Raw genomic sequence first — 22,054 nt, 5'->3', positions numbered from 1 at the left:
ACTTATAAGCCAACACACAAAAAGGTCATCAATTTCAATCACATTACACAAAAAAAAAATAAGACAAAGCATATTTTCTGCAAACAGATCATACTTTAATATTGCATGTAAAATGCTATCATGTAAGCAACAAGTAAGAACTAGCTTAGAATTTAGAAAAACAACAATAAATTAATTAATGTATAAACTGTTTAACAATATTCAATGACACATGAGTCAGACTATGCTTCTGATTACGAAAATAGCATGCATGTAGAATAATTTATAAATCTGCAATAATCGGTGTACGGAAAAAACATGGTTAGTTATTCTTACCAACAAAATATTTAAAAACCATGGCACTGAAATTTAATAATAAAGCATATACGGAGAAATAACACCACAGAACTCTGATATGGATGGCAAGTGGAGGATATGTACAATCATATTTTGAAATTGAAAAGTTTCAACTTTACTTTATTTAGTTTTTTAAAAATGCAGTTTAGTAGAAAGTATTCTAAATAAAAAAATTAAATTAAACCCTGTTATACTTTTAAATGCACAAATTACAGATCAGTAGTCAACACATAAACCTACTGAGCTACTCAGCTAAGCGATTAGATTTAAAAGAAATATATATGCATTACTCATATCTATATTTTTCGAAAGAAGTCAGCCATTGTGACGATGAATTTTTCCTTCTTAACAAATATGGCAGCTATCATTCAGAAGTATAGGTCTGTGTTTTGAATGATACAAGACGGTCAATACAAATCTTCCCAAGTCAAGGGCACTTTGTGAGGAGAGGAGTGGATCAGAAACCCTTGACTTGGGAAGATATGGTCAATACATGGACATTGCACTTTGTCAAAACTCTTTGATCAACACTTACAACAAAATCACATTTATGTATCAAAAAATAAATACTACATATATATCACTTTGTTTAACAAACTGAAAGAAGAAACATTAATGTATAACAGTTAAATGGCAAGCAACATCTACAACATATCCTACATAACAGTGAAAACTTTGGTACTTGTATTCATGTATATAGCTGTGGTCTTCTATCAAATGTTCCTGAATATCCCATAATGATTCACTTCTAACCATTCAAAATACACATACTCTGGTATACTTAAAAGCATGGTGCACCTATGAGTAATTTTCTTGTCTTTACACAGATTTTCAGTGATCATTATAATATAAGTGCATGTGCACTCTCACCCCCCCCCCCCCCAAAAGACATTCGTAGCTGAGGGGGATTCTGGGGGTTTGTACACATACACACCCCACCCCTATTGCAAATTTTCTAAATTATTTTAAAAACTCATAAGTAATACTTCAGATGCCAGCTGATGAAACAGTCAAGAAGAATGATGAACATTAAATAAGAATGCATGAAAAAGATGCCCCATGAGCTGCCAGCATTCAGAACTTTGCTCCAATAAACGTACAGGTTATGGAGGCACCAGATGGCCCCAGACCTTTGACTGCAATGGCAAGTAACCCCTACCCCTCCCCTTCTGGAATCCCCTGGATATAGGAGCCAAAAAGACATCTGTATCTCAAGTGAACTGCAGAAATTTATCATTAAAGAACATGAATACAATGTACATTCAGCCACTTTTTCTCCATCGTGATATGCTTTCAGGGTTGTAAAAGAGTATTCTACAAGTTGTTGATATTTATACCCATAACCCCCCCCCCCCCCCCCCCCCCCCCCAATGTATACCCTCCTCCCCCAAACAGAAATCCCAGTTTAGAACACACCTTCTGACCTGGGAACTACTGAATAGGGGTAATCTTATAGTGATAATCAGTTTTTGAATATAAAATGTTAATCTGTGTTAGTTTCCTGGGTATAAATCCACCTCCACAATTTAAGTATGACTTGTCAAGCTGACTTCCATTGTGCGAGTCAACCACAGTATGAATTGGTTGAGTAGATGAAAGTGATACTACATTTTGACACTATGATGTAAACATTTAAGTTGTAAGATATGTTAGAAATACCAGTTTTGAATGTTTTCATTGAAATGCAAGAGGGACTATATAAATGAATAAATAAAATTGAAAAATTATAAATAAAAATGTAATGTGCATACAGTGTATGTAGTTAAAGGTAACATTGGAAATTTCCACCTGTCAAAAACCATTGTGAACCTAACAGCAGGCAATAATACTACACGTAGTATATTCTCATCAAGCTATTGATATCTGATTTGTCTATCTTTGATTAAGGACACCGGGGGATATCACTTTTAGTATTCTACATTTTTAAACTTTAAATATTAGAATAAATCTGATAATTCTAAGGATGGAACTTGGCATCAATTAAAGCATAGCAGATGTATATATGAATAAAATAACAAGATGTGTTTGTAAAATACTGATGCCCCCGTATGGCAAAGGTCAAGGTCATAAGGTCACAAATTTTGGTATGAAAAGAAAGGTCTAAAGGAATACACATGTGAAAGCCCTCACTCTAACTGTTCAAAAGTTATGGTGCAGTTTAAAGTTTTATAGACCTCAAAACTCAACACCCTGCAGAAATTGCAATACATTCCAATCTTTTAACACTTGTGGAATGGCCATATTCAAAAGTGACAAATGTGACTTTGACTTATCTAAGTGACCTTGACCTTTCCGTTAAACCAGTATGAAGTCTCTTTCTTGTATACTAGTAGTTCATAAGTTTTGCCTAAGGTTAAAACTGCTGACCCAAATCAAAATGCCACAAAATCTTTGGTTTCAGGGGCTTAACAATACTAAATTGTTCATAAAAATCTCTGAAAACTTCTGATAACAAACTGCAGCAGTTGTGTAATATACAAAGCATTCCTGAAAGACTAAAAAAGAATACATAATACAATCTATAAACTCGCATGCAATAGCTATAGCAAATCTACTTGAAATCTAAATAATGCTCATTCCAGATCCCCTTTTTGATGCAAGTACAGTATTACTGTATATCAGGAACACCCCCACCCCCCCAAATCTCCAGTTATTTCTGTCTTATGCTTATTTCTGCCTACTGTGGAATCATTAGAATTCGTGGTGGCTCAATTTTCGTGGAATTCGGCAGAAATTACACAAACAATTCAATCTCAAGTTAAAATTGCCCAAAACTGTTTATTATGCAAAAAGAGTAGATTTGCACTTGCTTCCTTTTGAATTTGCCCACTCATGATTGTATTATAATAATGAAATGAAAATAAAATAAAAACGGTGGTGAAAATTCCCTGGTATACAGTGCTGTACAATGATTGTTGAACAAATTCGGAACTGGTCACGTGATTGTGGGACTATGTTACACAGACTAGTTTTGTTAATCTGTTATTCCCAGCTTCTGTTTGATAAACGCAGCCACAATTCTTTGAGGACGACACTGCCATTCCTCCATGACATCGTGCGGTGTGGAGATTTGGTCCCCCTCTAATCTGTTCAGCAGTGTAACACACAGAACAGCACCTGAATGTACAGACATATACAAAATGTACAATCACTGAATTCTAGGACTTCCCCTCCATATTTTTTTCCACTCAGACATGTATGTTTGCCCTCAAGTTCACAACTTAGCTGAGTGAGTTTCTCTCTCCAATATCTAATGAAAGTGTTAATGATCACAGAATTTAAAACATCGATGAAATATTCAGAAAATGGAACAGACAGAGAATTGTATTTGTTTTTACAGGATACAAGAGCAACCCCCATGCTCCAGTATATAAGAAATGCAGTAATGATCAAAGGAAAGATTAACATCCATGATTAGAGGAAGAAGACTATCATTTCTCAATGTCATAGGTTAAAGGTCAAGGTCACACTTACATATAGGTAATTTACATAGGTAATAGAAATGCAGTAATGATCAAAGGAAAGATGAACATCCAAATAAAGCATTCATTGTTAAAAAAATTACTGGTTCTGTTGGCACTTTATTTTATATAGAAAAGTATCAATAAATGTTAGTTCTAATCAGGCTTTGTTAAGCAAGAAATTGAAGAAAGCGTTCACTCCTAATAAAGTAGAACTTCAGAAGCAACATTATTACTGATCAAAATATACTTAGCACTAACACTATAGGGAACGTGTATACCGATAATTCTGACCTTATCAGCCCTGTCTATATTTTGTTTTGTGTCTATAAAATTATCCATGAAAGTTAGACCTAAAAAACAATAGGTTTCTGAGACTTATTTCCATAATCAATCGTACAAAGTTTGATAATCCTAGCCTTAGAAGTACTGTTTTTATCTGACCCACAAGGTACAGACAGAAAGACTTACAAATCGAAAGACTGATGCACATCTATCATGTTTGAATACGTGAATCAGGTTTGATTATCCTAGCCTTATTAGTACTAATTCTATCTTGGTTTGTGTCTATAAAATTATCTATGTAAGTATGACTTTGACCATTGACCTATGACATTGAAAAACAACAGTCTTCGTCTAATCATAAAAAGATTGGGAACATGATGACCCTAGCCTTTTAAGTACTGTGCCAAATTAAATGTACAACCTGTCTATAATAAGTGTAAGAATAATAATTCCACACTTTCTTACTTTTGACACCTGCCCTGTGACACATTGCAGCAAAACAAAGAGATTCCATTTCAATGTTGGCAATTCCTCTGGCGTGAGCTCGCTTCAGAAAATTCATCTTATCTTCCTCAGTGTAATCACAGAAGGCGCCATCTAACCTTGCTTGACCTTGAAATAACAAGCACATTCAGTGAAATATCATATTTGAATCTTAAATGTATATGAGATATCATTTGAAAATGCTTTCTTATCACAAGAACCAGTGGTTTAACATTTCTGACCTAACAGATTAGGAGTCATCCTTTAGTCAGACTCTTCATGTGAAACTTAGTTGCTCAAATACTATCCGAAATAATATCAAGAAACAATTTCTTACTATTTTTAACCCAATGGCAACAGGAATGATCCTTAAGGTAAGGAAACTCTTGATGTGAAGTTTCATTGGTATAAAAGATCAAATGTATTTGAGATATCACTTGAAAACCATTTCTGACCATATGTGACCAAGTGATTTTGACCTATGTCAACTAAATGAATAGAACCCATTCTTAAGTCATAGTGAAAATCACTTCACTGTAAGTGTGGATGCATTATAAGCATGTTCACTGCAACCGTGTTTTACTGTAAGTGTGAATTCATTATAAGCATGTTCACTGCAACCGTGTTTTACTGTAAGTGTAAATTCATTAAGCATGTTCACTGTAACCGTGTTTTACTGTAAGTGTGAATTCATTATAAGCGTGTTCACTGTAGCCCTGTTTTACTGTAAGTGTGAATTCATTATAAGTGTGTTCACTGTAGGCATGTTTTACTGTAAATCTTAAAAGAATGTAAAAGTATGTCTTTACCAGTGCATGGCATTAGACTGCATTACTGCCGATATTAATGCACACATTTGTTCAGCATAGTACCTTCATAGAAATCATATGTACACATGGTTTTCCCCAGCACCGATTGGCAGCCTATAGATTTCGCTGTATCTAACAGTTCCTTGTTGAGTTCTGGACAGAGGAAGGCTGGGTACTGAATGATCATTCCTAAAGTGGCCTACAGAACAAAAACATTGTCAGGGGCTGTGAATACAGTCAAACATCGTTATCTTAAACTCAATGGGACCGAGAAAAAACTTTGAAATATCCGAGGATTCAAGATATCGAGGGTAAAATACTTAAAGAATATGATGAAAATCAGCTTTTTGAAAGATGAATTTAATCAGACTGAACAAAAGACAAATAGTTTATGCAATACACCAGGTACATCTACATGTATTATGTATAACTTTATACACTGACAGAGCATAATTGTTAGAGTACAAACCACTTCCATATATGGTCGTAGAATTCCATCCACAGCAGCCTCAGATATAACTACTGTTCCCGGCTCAAGACCTGTAAGTCAGATATCAAATCTTTTATGTACACAGTGCATATTTATATTAACACCCCATCCTCCACATACACACCCAATGAGGAGCATTCCACTAATGTACATTTTCAAACTCATTAGAAAGAACTATAATTAATACTTTTGTACGCAATAAACTAAACTGAACAAGAGGCCTGTGGGCCACAATGCTCACCTTGAATGATTGAATAATTTTCATTTGGAAAAGACAATACAGCTGTATAAGGGAGTGCACAGGCAGTCAGAAATGAAAATGACCTGTATTTGCTATTTTTGTTTCACAGCTAGGCTACACAGAAATGTTTCAATTGCAGAGTTTTCATTTGTTATCATACCAAGTCCACCACTAGTTCCTAGTCTGAAGAACACGACACTGTCTGGATCACAGCCTGCATGATTCAGCAGCTTCAGGATTTCATGGATCAATATTGACAGCGAGGGGATTCCCATGCCATGCTGAAATGAAAGGATCTCCTATTCACACTTTGTATCACTGTAAACATACTTAATTTGGCATTTCTCTCTGAAGGAATTTAGAGCAATCATAAACTAGACCAGTTCTAGCGGGAATAATATCCCTCACAAGTCTCATCCATACTGGAACATGTTTGAAATATTGTACACCTGAAGACCAGAACGACACGAGTTTTACCTTATTTATGTATTGAGAGACTGTGGAGTTTTCGATTGCTTACGCTGACTGATAGGACCGGTCCCACTTTATACAGCACATATCGATCTGATCCTTTCGATATGTTTTCCAAGGTCTGTCCAGCTATCATCTTGTATTTCAGCTGGTCCTTCATATAAAAGGCAAATGCCTTCATACGACTTGGTGATCCACCAAAACACACAAACTAAAAGAGCAAATACATACAAGGTACAAGAAAATACAAGTATTGCTTTAGATTTCCAGATCTTAATTTTTCTTTTTAAAAATATTTATGCAGTTTAGACCAAAACCTTTAAGGATTGGGCTTTAATACATTAAGAGACTTTCATGATGCAACATTTTCCATGTAACCAATAATCATGCACCAATTATTCAATCTACTGTCGAAACTTTCAATGATCAGAAAAAATCACTTAGATCTATGCAGTAAATGGACACAAAGACAGAGAATTGATGTACAATAACTAGTACCTTATCGTCTGTGATTTACTAAATAGATTACAACATATAAACAAGAGGACCATGTTACCTTAAAGGGACTGATTCACAATTTCCCTCAAAATTTTGTCTTTCACTTTTTATAATGATCAAAATGCAAGGTGAAGATAACGAACAGTGATCAATCTCATAACTCCTATAAGTGATACAAAATAGATAGTTGGGCAAACACGGACCCCTGGACACACCAGAGGTGGGATCAGGTGCCTAGGAGGAGTAAGCATCCCCTGTTGACCGGTCACACCCGCCGTGAGCCCTATATCCTGATCAGGTAAATGGAGTTATCCGCAGTCAAAATCAGTGTGCCAAGAACGGCTTAACAATCGATATGAAACACGTCAGACAGCATTTGACCCAATGCGAGGTTGTATTGACGAACTAGATCGTTATAACGACCATAGAATTTGCGAAATGCTGACTTCAATCGAGACTGTTGAAATCCCTGTACCATCAACTTGTTTGTCAGTAGTTTACCTCGATTTAAAAACTGACTATACCCAGAACAAGCTCTTGCATATTGAATCAGTTGAGATATATAAACACCATATGCAGGTGATAATGGAATATTGCTTCACAAATATGGGAAGTTGACGATGGAGAAGCTGAAATCTACTGTCAAATGTTTTTAAAAATGTTTCACAAAAAAAATATTAAGGTTATACATTATTACAGAAGCTCATTTTAGAGAGTTTATCATTTGTTCTTTTATGAAGTTTTCAAAAGAAATGGATATCGATCTAAATTTATCATATCTATCAAATTTCAAGTATTCTATAGGTAAAATATGTCATCTAAAAGTAAAATTTGTGACTGTAAAAAATTAAGATGCTTTATATTACAAAATTAACATTTCACTGGTTTGTTTGTAAACATAAAAAGACTCGAGTCTTTGTTTACATAACACAGAATTAAGTCTAAAATATTGCTTTTATTCTTGCATTCAGAAGGTCAAAATGTTGGCTGTCTACATTAAATGAGTTATATCTTTAATGTTTAACATCAAAAATGGAAAGTATTTTTTTTTCAAAAATTATGAACCAGTTCCTAAGTTCAGGAGATATTGAATCGATCAGAGATTAATAAAGCAGATCCAACTCCATATTTAAGAGGTCAAACTTCATGAAATAATAAGGTCTTGCCATAAAGAATCTACATGTATATACAAAATATGAAAGCCCTAGCATAAATAGTTCAAGAGATATTTTTAAAAGATTTTTCCTGTATATCTATATAACTCTTTGATCCCCTATTGTGGCCCCACCCTACCCCCAGGGGCCATGATTTTAACAAACTTGAATCTGCACTATTTCAGGAAGCTTTCATGTAAATATAAACTTTTCTGGACCTGTGGTGTTTAAAAAGATCTTCCCTATATACTTGTATGTAAAACTTTGATCCCCTATAAGGCCCTATTGTTGCCCCACCCTACCCTCAGGGTCATGATTTTTACAAACTTGAATTTGCACTATATCAGGAAGCCTTTATGTGAATATAAACTTTTCTCTCACAGAGGTTCTAGAGAAGAGGATTTTTAAAGATTTTCTATACATATTCCCATGTAAAATTGATACCCTATTGTGGCCCCACTCTATGCCTGGAGGCCATGATTTTAACAAACCTGAATCTGTACTTAGGCAGAGAACTGCCACAAAAATTTGAACTTTCCTGGCCCAATGGCTCTTGAGAAGAATAATTTCCCTATATATTTGTAAAACTTGAATCCATTGGGGGCCATGAAGTTAACAAATTTTAATCTGCATGATGTCAGGAAGCATTATGTAAATTTCAGCTCTTTTGGCCCAGTGATTCTTGAGAAGATTTTTAAACAACCCCACCCTATTTTTGCATTTTCCTGATTATCTCCCATTTGAAGGGGACATGACCCTTTATTTGAACAAACTTGAATCCCCTTCACCCATATATGATTTGTTCTAAGTTTGATTGAAATGGCCCATAGTTCTGGAGAAGAAGATAAAATGTGAAAAGTTTATGGACAGACGACAGACAACAGGTGATCAAAATAGCTCACTTGAGCTTTCACCTCAGGTGAGCTAAAACCTATAATGATATACAAATGATTTGCCACGCAGACTATTTTACAATGTATCAATTTATTTACATGCCAAATACACCATTCATAAGGAAGACATACAATTGGTTAAAACAAAGAAACATACATGTACAGATATCTGATTTTTTTATGATTACTTCAAACAGAGTTTTTTAACACTCATAAAACATATGAAGTAGTTTAGCAACATACCTTCACATCCTTGAACATGTCTCTTAAGTCGTGGTTTTTGGAGTCTAGTGCCAGGTGGTAAAGGTAATCCTCTTTCATGTTGGCAAGGTTTGCATTCCTTACAAAGCTGGGCTTCGGACTAGGAGGAGGTTCCATGCTGAAAACATACATTCAAAAAAATCTAATTAGGAAAGATCAAATTTTCACCACAAACATTTTAGACTGGCTTCTTTGATTCTATGCATAGATAAATGATGAAATAATTCAGACACACATATACTCATTGCATCCACATACCATCCCCGAGAATTTATAATGAGATGTAGACTCACACTGTAATATTTAGACTGAATGACTTTCCATAAATGACTTTCCATTTGTTGACATTCTTGCTATGTTAAAATGTCAAGCAATTTATGCGATGGTAAATCAATATATAACTATTATTTATAAAATAATAGCATGTCATTTAATACAAAGCATATGTGCATAAATGACATAGGTTCAACAAAGACATGTTAGACATAGGCATACACTTGTAAATACACTGAACATTGGAATATACAACAATACATCTGAATGGTTACATGGCTGGACTCTGATTGAGTGTCTCAGTGCGTGAAACCCACTCATGTGTGGAATCATGGTTCACTACGCATGACCGATCTATTTACAGACACCTAACTTGACTACACTCCTCCCCATTTTATAAAGACATTGATGCATATGGGAGGTCATCACATGAATTGAACTACTCAGTCCAATTGTTATATCCATAGATATTACACGGATAAGAAGAGGACATTACACAAATAAGAAGATGACATCACATGGATGAGAAGAGGACATTACACGGATAAGAAGAGGTCATTACACAAATAAGAAGAAGTCATTACACTGATAAGAAGGACATTACACGGATAAGTAGAGGTCATTATATGGATAAGAAGAGGACATTACACAGATAAGAAGAGGACATTGCATGGATAAGAAGGACATTACACGGATAAGTAGAGGTCATTACACGGATAAGAAGAGGACACTACATGGATAAGAAGAGGACATTACACAGATAAAGACATTACACAGATAAGAAGAGGACATTACACGGATAAGAAGAAGTCATTACACAGATAAGAAGGACATTACATGGATAAGAAGAGGACATCACACGGATGAGAAGAGGACATTACACGGATAAAAAGAGGTCATTAAAAATATAAGAAGAGGTCATTACATGGATAAGAAGGACATTACATGGATAAGAAGAGGACATTACACGGATAAGAAGAAGTCATTACACAGATAAGAAGGACATTACATGGATAAGAAGAGGACATCACACGGATGAGAAGAGGACATTACACGGATAAGAAGAGGTCATTACACAAATAAGAAGTCATTACACTGATAAGAAGGACATTACACGGATAAGTAGAGGTCATTACATGGATAAGAAGAGGACACTACATGGATAAGAAGAGGACATTACACGGATAAGAAGAGGACATTACACGGATAAGAAGAGGACATTACACAGATAAGAAGGGCATTACATAGATAAAAAGAGGACATTACATGGATAAAGACATTACACAGATAAGAAGAGGACATTACACAGATAAAAAGAGGTCATTAAAAATATAAGAAGAGGTCATTACACGGATAAGAAGGACATTACATGGATAAGAAGAGATCATTACATGGATAAGAAGAGGTCATTACATGGATAAGAAGAGGACATTACACGGATAAGAAGAGGACATTACACAGATAAGAAGAGGACATTACATGGATAAGAAGGACATTACATGGATAAGAAGAGGACATTACATGGATAAGAAGGTCATTACATGGATAAAAAGAGGACATTACATGGATAAGAAGAGGACATTACACAGATAAGAAGAGGACATTACATGGATAAGAAGGACATTACATGGATAAGAAGAGGACATTACACAGATAAGAAGAGGACATTACATGGATAAGAAGGACATTACACAGATAAGAAGGACATTACACGGATAAGAAGAGGTCATTACATGGATAAGAAGGACATTACACAGATAAGAAGGACATTACACGGATAAGAATAGGACATTACACAGATAAGAAGAGGACATTACACAGATAAAGACATTACACGGATAAGAAGAGGACATTACATGGATAAGAAGGACATTACACGAATAAGAAGAGGACATTACACGGATAAGAAGGACATTACACGAATAAGAAGGACATTACATGGATAAGAAGGACATTACACAGATAAGAAGGACATTACACAGATAAGAAGGACATTACATGGATAAGAAGGACATTACACAGATAAGAAGGACATTACACGGATAGGAATAGGACATTACACGGATAAGAATAGGACATTACACAGATAAAGACATTACACGGATAAGAAGAGGACATTACATGGATAAGAAGAGGACATTACACAGATAAGAAGAGGACATTACACAGATAAAGACATTACACGGATAAGAAGAGGACATTACAGGAATAAGAAGGACATTACACGGATAAGAAGAGGACATTACACAGATAAGAAGGACATTACACAGATAAGAAGAGGACATTACACAGATAAGAAGGACATTACACGGATAAGAAGAGGACATTACAAAGATAAGAAGAGGACATTACACGAATAAGAAGGACATTACATGGATAAGAAGAGGACATTACACGGATAAAGACATTACACGGATAAGAAGAGGACATTACACGGATAAGAAGAGGACATTACACGGATAAGGACATTACACAGATAAGAAGGACATTACGTGGATAAGAAGGACATTACATAGATAAGAAGGACATTACACGGATAAGAAGGACATTACACGAATAAGAAGGACATTACACAGATAAGAAGAGGACATTACACGGATAAGAAGGACATTACACGGATAAGAAGGACATAACACGGATAAGAAGAGGTCATTACACGGATAAAAAGGACATTACACAGATAAGAAGGACATTACACAGATAAGAAGGACATTACACGGATAAGAAGAGGTAATTACATGGATAAGAAGGACATTACACAGATAAGAAGGACATTACACGGATAAGAAGAGGACATTACACAGATAAGAAGTACATTACACGGATAAGAAGAGGTCATTACACGGATAAGAAGGACATTACACGAATAAGAAGGACATTACACAGATAAGAAGGACATTACACGGATAAGAAGGACATTACATGGATAAGAAGGACATAACACGGATAAGAAGGACATTACACAGATAAGAAGGACATTACACAGATAAGAAGGACATTACACAGATAAGAAGGACATTACACGGATAAGAAGAGGTCATTACACGGATAAGAAGGACATTACACAGATAAGAAGGACATTACACAGATAAGAAGGACATTACACAGATAAGAAGATGTCATTACACAGATAAGAAGGACATTACACAGATAAGAAAGACATTACACAGATAAGAAGAGGACATTACACGGATAAGAAGAGGTCATTACACGGATAAGAAGGACATTACACAGATAAGAAGGACATTACACAGATAAGAAGGACATTACACAGATAAGAAGGACATTACACAGATAAGAAGGACATTACACAGATAAGAAAGACATTACACAGATAAGAAGGACATTACACGGATAAGAAGAGGTCATTACACGGATAAGAAGGACATTACACAGATAAGAAGGACATTACACAGATAAGAAGGACATTACACAGATAAAGACATTACACGGATAAGAAGAGGACATTACATGGATAAGAAGGACATTACACGGATAAAAAGGACATTACACGGATAAGAAGAGGACATTACACAGATAAGAAGGACATTACACTGATAAGAAGGACATTACACAGATAAGAAGGACATTACACGGATAAGAAGGACATTACACAGATAAGAAGGACATTACACGGATAAGAAGAGGACATTACACGGATAAGAAGGACATTACACAGATAAGAAGGACATTACACAGATAAGAAGGACATTACACGGATAAGAAGAGGTAATTACATGGATAAGAAGGACATTACACAGATAAGAAGATGTCATTACATGGATAAGAAGAGGACATTACACGGATAAGAAGGACATTACACGGATAAGAAGGACATTACACAGATAAGAAGGACATTACACGGATAAGAAGAGGTCATTACACGGATAAGAAGGACATTACACAGATAAGAAGGACATTACACAGATAAGAAAGACATTACACAGATAAGAAGGACATTACATGGATAAGAAGAGGACATTACACAGATAAGAAGATGTCATTACATGGATAAGAAGAGGACATTACACGGATAAGAAGGACATTACACAGATAAGAAGATGTCATTACATGGATAAGAAGAGGACATTACACGGATAAGAAGAGGTCATTACACGGATAAGAAGAGGTCATTATATGGATAAGAAGGACATTACACAGATAAGAAGGACATTACACAGATAAGAAAGACATTACACAGATAAAAAGGACATTACACGGATAAGAAGATGTCATTACATGGATAAGAAGAGGACATTACACGGATAAGAAGAGGTCATTACACGGATAAGAAGAGGTCATTATATGGATAAGAAGGACATTACACAGATAAGAAGGACATTACACAGATAAGAAGGACATTACACTGATAAGAAGGACATTACATGGATAAGAAGGACATTACACAGAAAAGAAGGACATTACACAGATAAGAAGAGGACATTACACAGATAAAGACATTACACGGATAAGAAGAGGACATTACACGGATAAGAAGGACATTACACGAATAAGAAGGACATTATATGGATAAGAAGGACATTACACAGATAAGAAGGACATTACAAGGATAAGAATAGGACATTACACAGATAAGAAGTACATTACACGGATAAGAAGAGGACATTACACGGATAAGAAGGACATTACACAGATAAGAAGATGTCATTACATGGATAAGAAGAGGACAATACACGGATAAGAAGGACATTACACAGATAAGAAGGACATTACACTGATAAGAAGGACATTACACAGATAAGAAGATGTCATTACATGGATAAGAAGAGGACATTACACGGATAAGAAGGACATTACACAGATAAGAAGGACATTACACGGATAAGAAGAGGACATTACACAGATAAGAAGGACATTACACTGATAAGAAGGACATTACACAGATAAGAAGAGGTCATTACACGGATAAGAAGGACATTACACAGATAAGAAGGACATTACACAGATAAGAAGGACATTACACAGATAAGAAGAGGACATTACACGAATAAGAAGGACATTACATGGATAAGAAGAGGACATTACACGGATAAAGACATTACAAGGATAAGAAGAGGACATTACACGGATAAGAAGAGGACATTACACAGATAAGAAGAGGACATTACACAGATAAGAAGGACATTACACTGATAAGAAGGACATTACATGGATAAGAAGGACATTACACAGATAAGAAGGACATTACACGGATAAGAATAGGACATTACAGATAAGAAGAGGACATTACACAGATAAAGACATTACACGGATAAGAAGAGGACATTACACGGATAAGAAGAGGACATTACACAGATAAGAAGAGGACATTACACAGATAAAGACATTACACGGATAAGAAGAGGACATTACACGGATAAGAAGGACATTACACGAATAAGAATAGGACCTTACACAGATAAGAATAGGACATTACACAGATAAAGACATTACACGGATAAGAAGAGGACATTACACGGATAAGAAGAGGACATTACACAGATAAGAAGAGGACATTACACAGATAAAGACATTACACGGATAAGAAGAGGACATTACAGGAATAAGAAGGACATTACACGGATAAGAAGAGGACATTACACAGATAAGAAGGACATTACACAGATAAGAAGAGGACATTACACGAATAAGGACATTACATGGATAAGAAGAGGACATTACACGAATAAGAAGGACATTACATGGATAAGAAGAGGACATTACACCGATAATAAGAGAACATTACATGAATAAGAAGATCATTACATGGATAAGAAGAGGACATTACATAGATAAGAAGAGGACATTACATGAATAAGAAGAGGATATTACATGGATGAGAAGAGGACATTACACGGATAAAAAGAGGTCATTACATGGATTAGAAGCACATTACACAGATAAGAAGAGGACATTACACGGATAAGAATAGGACATTACACAGATAAGAAGAGGACATTACACAGATAAAGACATTACACGGATAAGAAGAGGACATTACACGGATAAGAAGGACATTACATGGATAAGAAGGACATTACACGGATAAGAATAGGACATCACACGGATGAGAAGAGGACATTACACAGATAAAGACATTACACGGATAAGAAGAGGACATTACACAGATAAGAAGGACATTACATGGATAAGAAGGACATTACACAGATAAGAATAGGACATTACACAGATAAAGACATTACACAGATAAGAAGAGGACATTACACAGATAAAGACATTACACGGATAAGTAGAGGTCATTACACGGATAAGAAGGACATTACATGGATAAGAAGGACATTACACAGATAAGAAGGACATTACACAGATAAGAAGAGGACATTACACGGATAAGAAGGACATTACACAGATAAAAAGGACATTACACAGATAAAAAGGACATTACACGGATGAGAAAAGGACACTACACGGATACGAAGAGGACATTACACGGATAAGGAAAACATCTGTGGATTACAGAAGATTGTATCAGATGAATAAGAGGGCATCAGATTAATATGATTTGCAACATTTGATACACATTCACATAAATACTCAACTCAAATAATAACATCATTAAATCAAATACATGTATCTACAGCCCTAACTGTAGATCCTATCAAAAAACCAACTGCATTCATCGTTTCTGGTCACAGTTTACCGTTTGATCCCAATCAAAATTTAACTACATGTTAATATATATATAGTACCAACCAGACCCAACCCCAGGGACTGCTCTGGGACTGCTCTCTCAAAAAGTGGGACTGCTCTAGAAAGCAGTCCTAGCGGTCCCCGGAACTGCTTTCTGGGACTGCTTTGTTCAGCCAAGCGTGAATGAATCTCGTGATGTTATGATTGACAAGAAAGCCCCACCCACCGTGTAGTTTTTTCACCACTTACTGATGCACTTTCACTGGAGAACTTGAGAAAATAATGGATGGAAATAGAATAACAAGAATATCTCCCTACATTCGGCGTCGGATAATTTTGATGAAAGATAATGAACTGAATAATTCCCAAATATGCAAATCCATAAACAGAGAAAATAATGTTCTTGTATCCAGACAAGGAATATCAGAATTTTTGAAGAGGTACAGAGCTACCAGCAGCAAAATTATTTAAATCTGTCTAAATGTTGTAGTAAAATTAAACAATTTTACAATGCTGGCAATAAGTGACCCATATCTAACCAATCATTTGCAAATAAAAAATACGTGTACACGTAAGTGGAAAGCAGTTTTTGCTAGTTTAATATAGACGATAAGTGAATAAATCATTTAGGCAACTTTAAACACATTTATTTCAATAACCCAGTAAAGAAATAAATATAATTATGCTACATAATTTTCAGAATCCAAGATACACTTCACATGTATGAAATATTAAAGAAATAAATAATAGTAAAGTAGCACTTAAAGTATCTTACTTAATGATATCATTATCAATATTAATCGGCTCCATGACTGAATGATGCGGTTTGTTGGTCAGATCAAACTGATGTCGAAATAAGTCCACTCTTATTGAGGATCTTCAAAGGACCATGAACAAAGTCTGAACTATGAAAATCAAGATAAAGATTTAGAGTTAACGTAAACAATGTTAAAACTCAAAGGGTAATTTATGCGGTCTACTTTCACTTTATTTTACGCACATACAATACGAAACCGGACATCCGTAACCGGAAGGCAAACAAATATCCGTAAAAATACACAATGTGCTTATTCATTAAAACATATTTTCTTAAGTGTACAGTATGATTCAATGGCCAAATATTAGCAGTTGCATCTAGAAAGTGCCAGCGATATGACCATTCTTTAAATTATCCATGGAAGGTGACAATAACGAACATTGATCAATCTTGTCAGATATATTTATATTGAACTTGTTCCCAATACCAAATAGAGAGTAGCACAAACACGGACCCCTGGATACATAAGGGGTGGGATCAGGTGCCTAGGAGGAATTTAAGCATCCCCGTCGACTAGTCATATCCCCTGCAAGCCATATATAAAAGTCTCTTTTTTGATATCAGAAAATGATTTTCTGATATCAGAAATTCGAATTCTAGATTGTTATAACGACCATAGAATTTGCAAAATGCTGATTTTAAATGAGACTTATGAATCCCCTGCACCATTAACTTGTTTGTCAGTAGCCTGCCTCGATTTAAAAAACTGATCATACGCAGAACAAGCTCTTGCATATTGAGTCAGTTGAGAGATGTAAACACCATATGTAGACCCTGTGATAATGGAATATTGCTACATAAATATGGGAAGTTGACGATGGAGAAGTTGAAATAATCCCGTTTATCATAAAGTTGGGTTATTAGTTTGCTGTTAATATCTATCATCAATAAAATATCTAGATATGAAGCAGAGGTGGACGACTCTGTGATGTCTTTTATTTCGAGTTCACATGGGTATATCGAATCAATATATGAATGAAAATTAGCATTGTTAATAGACAAAACGTCGTTGATATATCTAAATGTCGAATTGAAGGCCACAGAAAGATATTTTTTTATCTCATGTAGAAGTTTTTGAATAAATACTGCTTCATATGAATATAAAAACAGATCAGGTAACAAAGGAGCACAATTCGTGCCCATGGGAATTCCAACAGATTGTTGGAAGATCTGATCACCAAAGACCACGTAGATATTGTCAATGAGGAACTCCAGCATATTTTTAATTTCAACTTCAGAGTACTTGTGCTTGGAATCAGAGTGGTGTTTAAGAAAGTAATTTTTGGGATGACTAATCAGTAGATATGAATATTTTCGTTTTCCATTTTTGTTGAAGAAGCAACTGCCTATAATGTCAAAAGGTGAGGAATGGTCGTGTAAAATGTTGAAAAGTCATACGTTTTGATGTTGATTTGAGAAAAGCTTTGTCATTTCAAGTTTACGAAACGTTCTTTAGAATCCACATTTGATTTACACCACTTCTCGTATATGTAGCGGTACAGTAAGTTTGACGTTTTTCCTTCACATCTGGAACCAAAACATATTCCTCATGTAACCTATCTAATTCTTTTATCACTTCTGGTTTGCTAAACACAGAAGGATACATGGTACGTACTTTTGTTTTGATATGTCTAATGCGGGATTTTAATATATTTTTTTTTATACTTTCAATCCATTCTGACAACGTAGCAAGTTCTTTTTCATATTTAGCCCGTCGTCTGGCATAATCTTCGACAGAATTCATGATAGAGATGAAGTATATACTACCGCCAATTGAAAGACCCAGATTCTCTGTATTCAGGACCTTTTAGAATAAGTGATTTTAGGTCCTCATTTTCAACTACATCATCCCCAGTAATGACATGTCCAGCTGTACTATAGTTGAAAAAAGACGAAGAACACGTAGGTGGGTTAAGGATAAGATGGTCTATATCTAGGCACTGCAAAGTTTGTTTATATTTAAAAAGTTTGGATGCAATAGTAGAAGTATATTTGTAGGAAATACAGGGTGTAGACTTGAACTTGAAATAAGTTGGAACACACGACTGGACCCTTTTATGACGAAGAATGTTGCCGGCATCTACTACCTTTGTTTGTAAACCTTTAGTTTCTCCCACATAAATTAAACCACATAGGTTACGTACTCAATAGCGTATACAACGTTAAAAGATCTACAAGTCAAATTATCAGAAGTTTTGGTAAAAAAAAAAACTACGCCCGGCGAGACTACTACATGAATTTCAAGTCATCAGTATATCACAAGTTTTACAATTATTTTACAGAACATTTAGAGATCGAGCACACGAGATTTGAAAAGGAATCATCAAAAATACTTCAGGAGCAGAACAGTCTTTAATTTGGATATAAGATTTTTGGTTTCTGTACCAAAGCCGACAATCTGACGATTGTACATAAGGCAAATCTTTGATATCTCGAAGGATATTCCGAGGGACGCCAACCGATCTGTAGGAGCCTGTGTCCCTTATAGACTCCACAGAGTGACACCTTTTTATACTGGGCGACGTGTTAGTCAGTATTGTCTCATTATTGTTTATATTCATGAAGGAACATATGTATCGAGCGACAAGTATCCTCGGGGGCAGACTGCCCACCAGCAGAGATACAAGCTTGATGGTTAAATGAGTTAACGAACAGTGACCGATCTCATAACTCCTTTTAGCAATACAAAATAGAAAGTTGGGGCAAACACGAACCTTTGGACACACCAAAGGTGGGAACATGTGCTCAGGAGGAGTAAGCATCCCGTCGACCAGTCACACCCACCGTGAGCCCTTTATCTTGATCAGATAACCGTCAAGTTCAAACTTCACGAAATAATGTCTTGTCATAAGAATATGAAAGCACTACTTTGAATATATAGTTCAGGAGATATTCAATAGGTCTAGTTTTTGGTGTTTTTTAAAAAGTAGTATAGGTCAAGTTCTTTTCTCTCGAAAAGTAGTATAAGTGAAACACCGTTATGTACAAGGTCTTGCCATAAAGAATCTATAGAAATAATGGAAGCCCCCACCTAAATATATTCAATAGACTATGTTGTATAACTCCAAGGTCAAAGTTCATGATATGAAAAGGTCTTGCCATACATAAGATATGTACATGTAAGTTGTAGGGAGGGGACACAATCAGGGATCAAAATTTTACAGGCGAATATATAGAGAAAATCAGTTAAAAATCTTCTCAAGAACCACTGGGCCACAAAAGTTCAAATTTGAAACCTTATAGCATCCGCTGGCAGGACAAAGTCCACTAGACGGAGGTCCTGAAGCGGGCCAACTTGCCAAGCGCCATCACCACCATAAGTACAAGGCCCAGCTGAGGAGGGGCAGGCTATGCCTCCCGAATGCCAGACAACTACATATCAAAACAACTCCTCTATGGCAAACTCGGTGAAGGCAAGCGCAAAGTTGGAAGGCAGAGAAAGTGCATTAAGGACAGTCTGAAGGTTTCATTGAAATACTTCAATATCAGTACCAAAACCTGGGAGTCAACCGCCTCAGACAGACCTTCCTGGTGCTATCACATGAAAGGAGCCAACACAGCAGAAAAGCGTAGGTCCCCCCAAGCCGAGCAGAAACATGCAAGGCTAGAGCCACCACCAGTGCCTACCCACTTGTCTTGCCTGTGGGAGAGGCTTCTTGTCCTCAACAATGGAAAATAATGAACAATGATCACTCTCACAACTCCCAAAACGAAACCCCAATATAGAGAGTAGGGCAAACACAGACCCCTGGAAATATCAGGTGAGATCAGACAAACACAGACCCCTGGAAATACCAGAGGTGGGATCAAACACGGACCGCAGGAAATACTAGAGGTGGGATCAGACAAACACAGACCCCTGGAAATACCAGAGGTGGGATCAGACAAACACAGACCCCTGGAAATACCAGAGGGGTATCAGACAAACACGGACCGCAGGAAATACCAGAGGGGGATCAGACAAACACGGACCGCAGGAAATACCAGGAGGGATCAGACAAACACAGACCGCAGGAAATACCAGAGGGGGATCAGACAAACACGGACCCCTGGAAATACCAGAGGTGGGATCAGACAAACACAGACCCCTGGAAATACCAGAGGTGGGATCAGACACAGACCGCAGGAAATACCAGAGGGGGATCAGACATACACAGACCGCAGGAAATACCAGAGGTGGGATCAGACAAACAGACCCCTGGAAATACCAGAGGTGGGATCAGACACAGACTCCAGGAAATACCAGAGGTGGGATCAGACAAACACAGACCCCAGGAAATACCAGAGGTGAGATCAGACAAACACAGACCCCTGGAAATACCAGAGGTGGGATTAGGTGCCTAGGAGGAGTAAGCATCCCCTGTTGACTGGTCACACCACACCCAGTTTAACAAATTCTTCTACAATATTCATCTTTATTTCTTGACCCTAGAAATCTTGTACAAAAGACTTTCCAAACAACTTCACATTAAGCGCCACTAGGAGACTCCAAAGAGAATCAGACGGTGGACCTGGACTACTTGACATCCATGGTTCGTGGATATCAGATTTGATAACCGACACTGTATTACCCTCCCGTTTCACTTGATTTTTTTTTTACTTCCTAAACTTTTCAAACAAGACTCTCTAAACCAATTGTTGTGGTGCTCATGCAATGGGAATTAAGACGACATGTGCATGGACCACCAATGAAATCTTGGTGTCGTGAACAAACTCCAGAATCTGCCACTCATTTATCCATGATCCACAAATCCATGCAAGTGCCACCTTGCCAATACAATCACAACATCTACTGAAAGCATTCCTCAGTCATTTTGTGTGATGGATAAAAACATTTCTTGCTAGGGCTACACAATGCTGACCCGTCTACACAATGCTGACCCGTCTACACAATGCTGACCCGTCTAGTAGCAAACACAACAACCATCAAA

The 22,054-nt window shown here is 36.3% G+C and overlaps 1 protein-coding gene across 1 annotated transcript; it reads right to left on the bottom strand.

Annotated features, from left to right (window-relative positions):
* Nucleotides 1-73: 73 nt before the first annotated feature.
* On the bottom strand, nt 74-17,313 carry LOC125647005 (uridine phosphorylase 1-like). Its single transcript, XM_048873701.2, has 8 exons — nt 17,082-17,313; nt 9,365-9,500; nt 6,626-6,787; nt 6,266-6,386; nt 5,844-5,914; nt 5,438-5,573; nt 4,548-4,694; nt 74-3,453 (listed from the first exon to the last, which is right to left on the bottom strand). The coding sequence occupies exons 1-8, from the start codon at nt 17,114-17,116 to the stop codon at nt 3,311-3,313; spliced, it is 951 nt and encodes a 316-aa protein (XP_048729658.1). The 5' UTR covers nt 17,117-17,313; the 3' UTR covers nt 74-3,310.
* Between the last annotated feature and the right edge of the window lie 4,741 nt (nt 17,314-22,054).

The sequence above is a fragment of the Ostrea edulis genome, chromosome 6 (assembly GCF_947568905.1).
Source record: "Ostrea edulis chromosome 6, xbOstEdul1.1, whole genome shotgun sequence".
NCBI lineage: Eukaryota > Metazoa > Mollusca > Bivalvia > Ostreida > Ostreidae > Ostrea > Ostrea edulis.
Note: the sequence above shows the minus strand (reverse complement) of the source record. Positions and strands in the feature narration are given on the sequence as shown.

Bases quoted from the DNA above. Each gene is read 5' to 3' on its own strand.
- LOC125647005 (XM_048873701.2), bottom strand. From the start codon at position 17,116: ATGGAGCCGATTAATATTGATAATGATATCATTAA. The intron at 6,387-6,625 runs GTAAGCAATCGA...CTTTCATTTCAG, and splicing joins GACCGGTCCTATCAGTCAGC to CATGGCATGGGAATCCCCTC. The intron at 4,695-5,437 runs GTACTATGCTGA...TGTTATTTCAAG, and splicing joins TACATATGATTTCTATGAAG to GTCAAGCAAGGTTAGATGGC.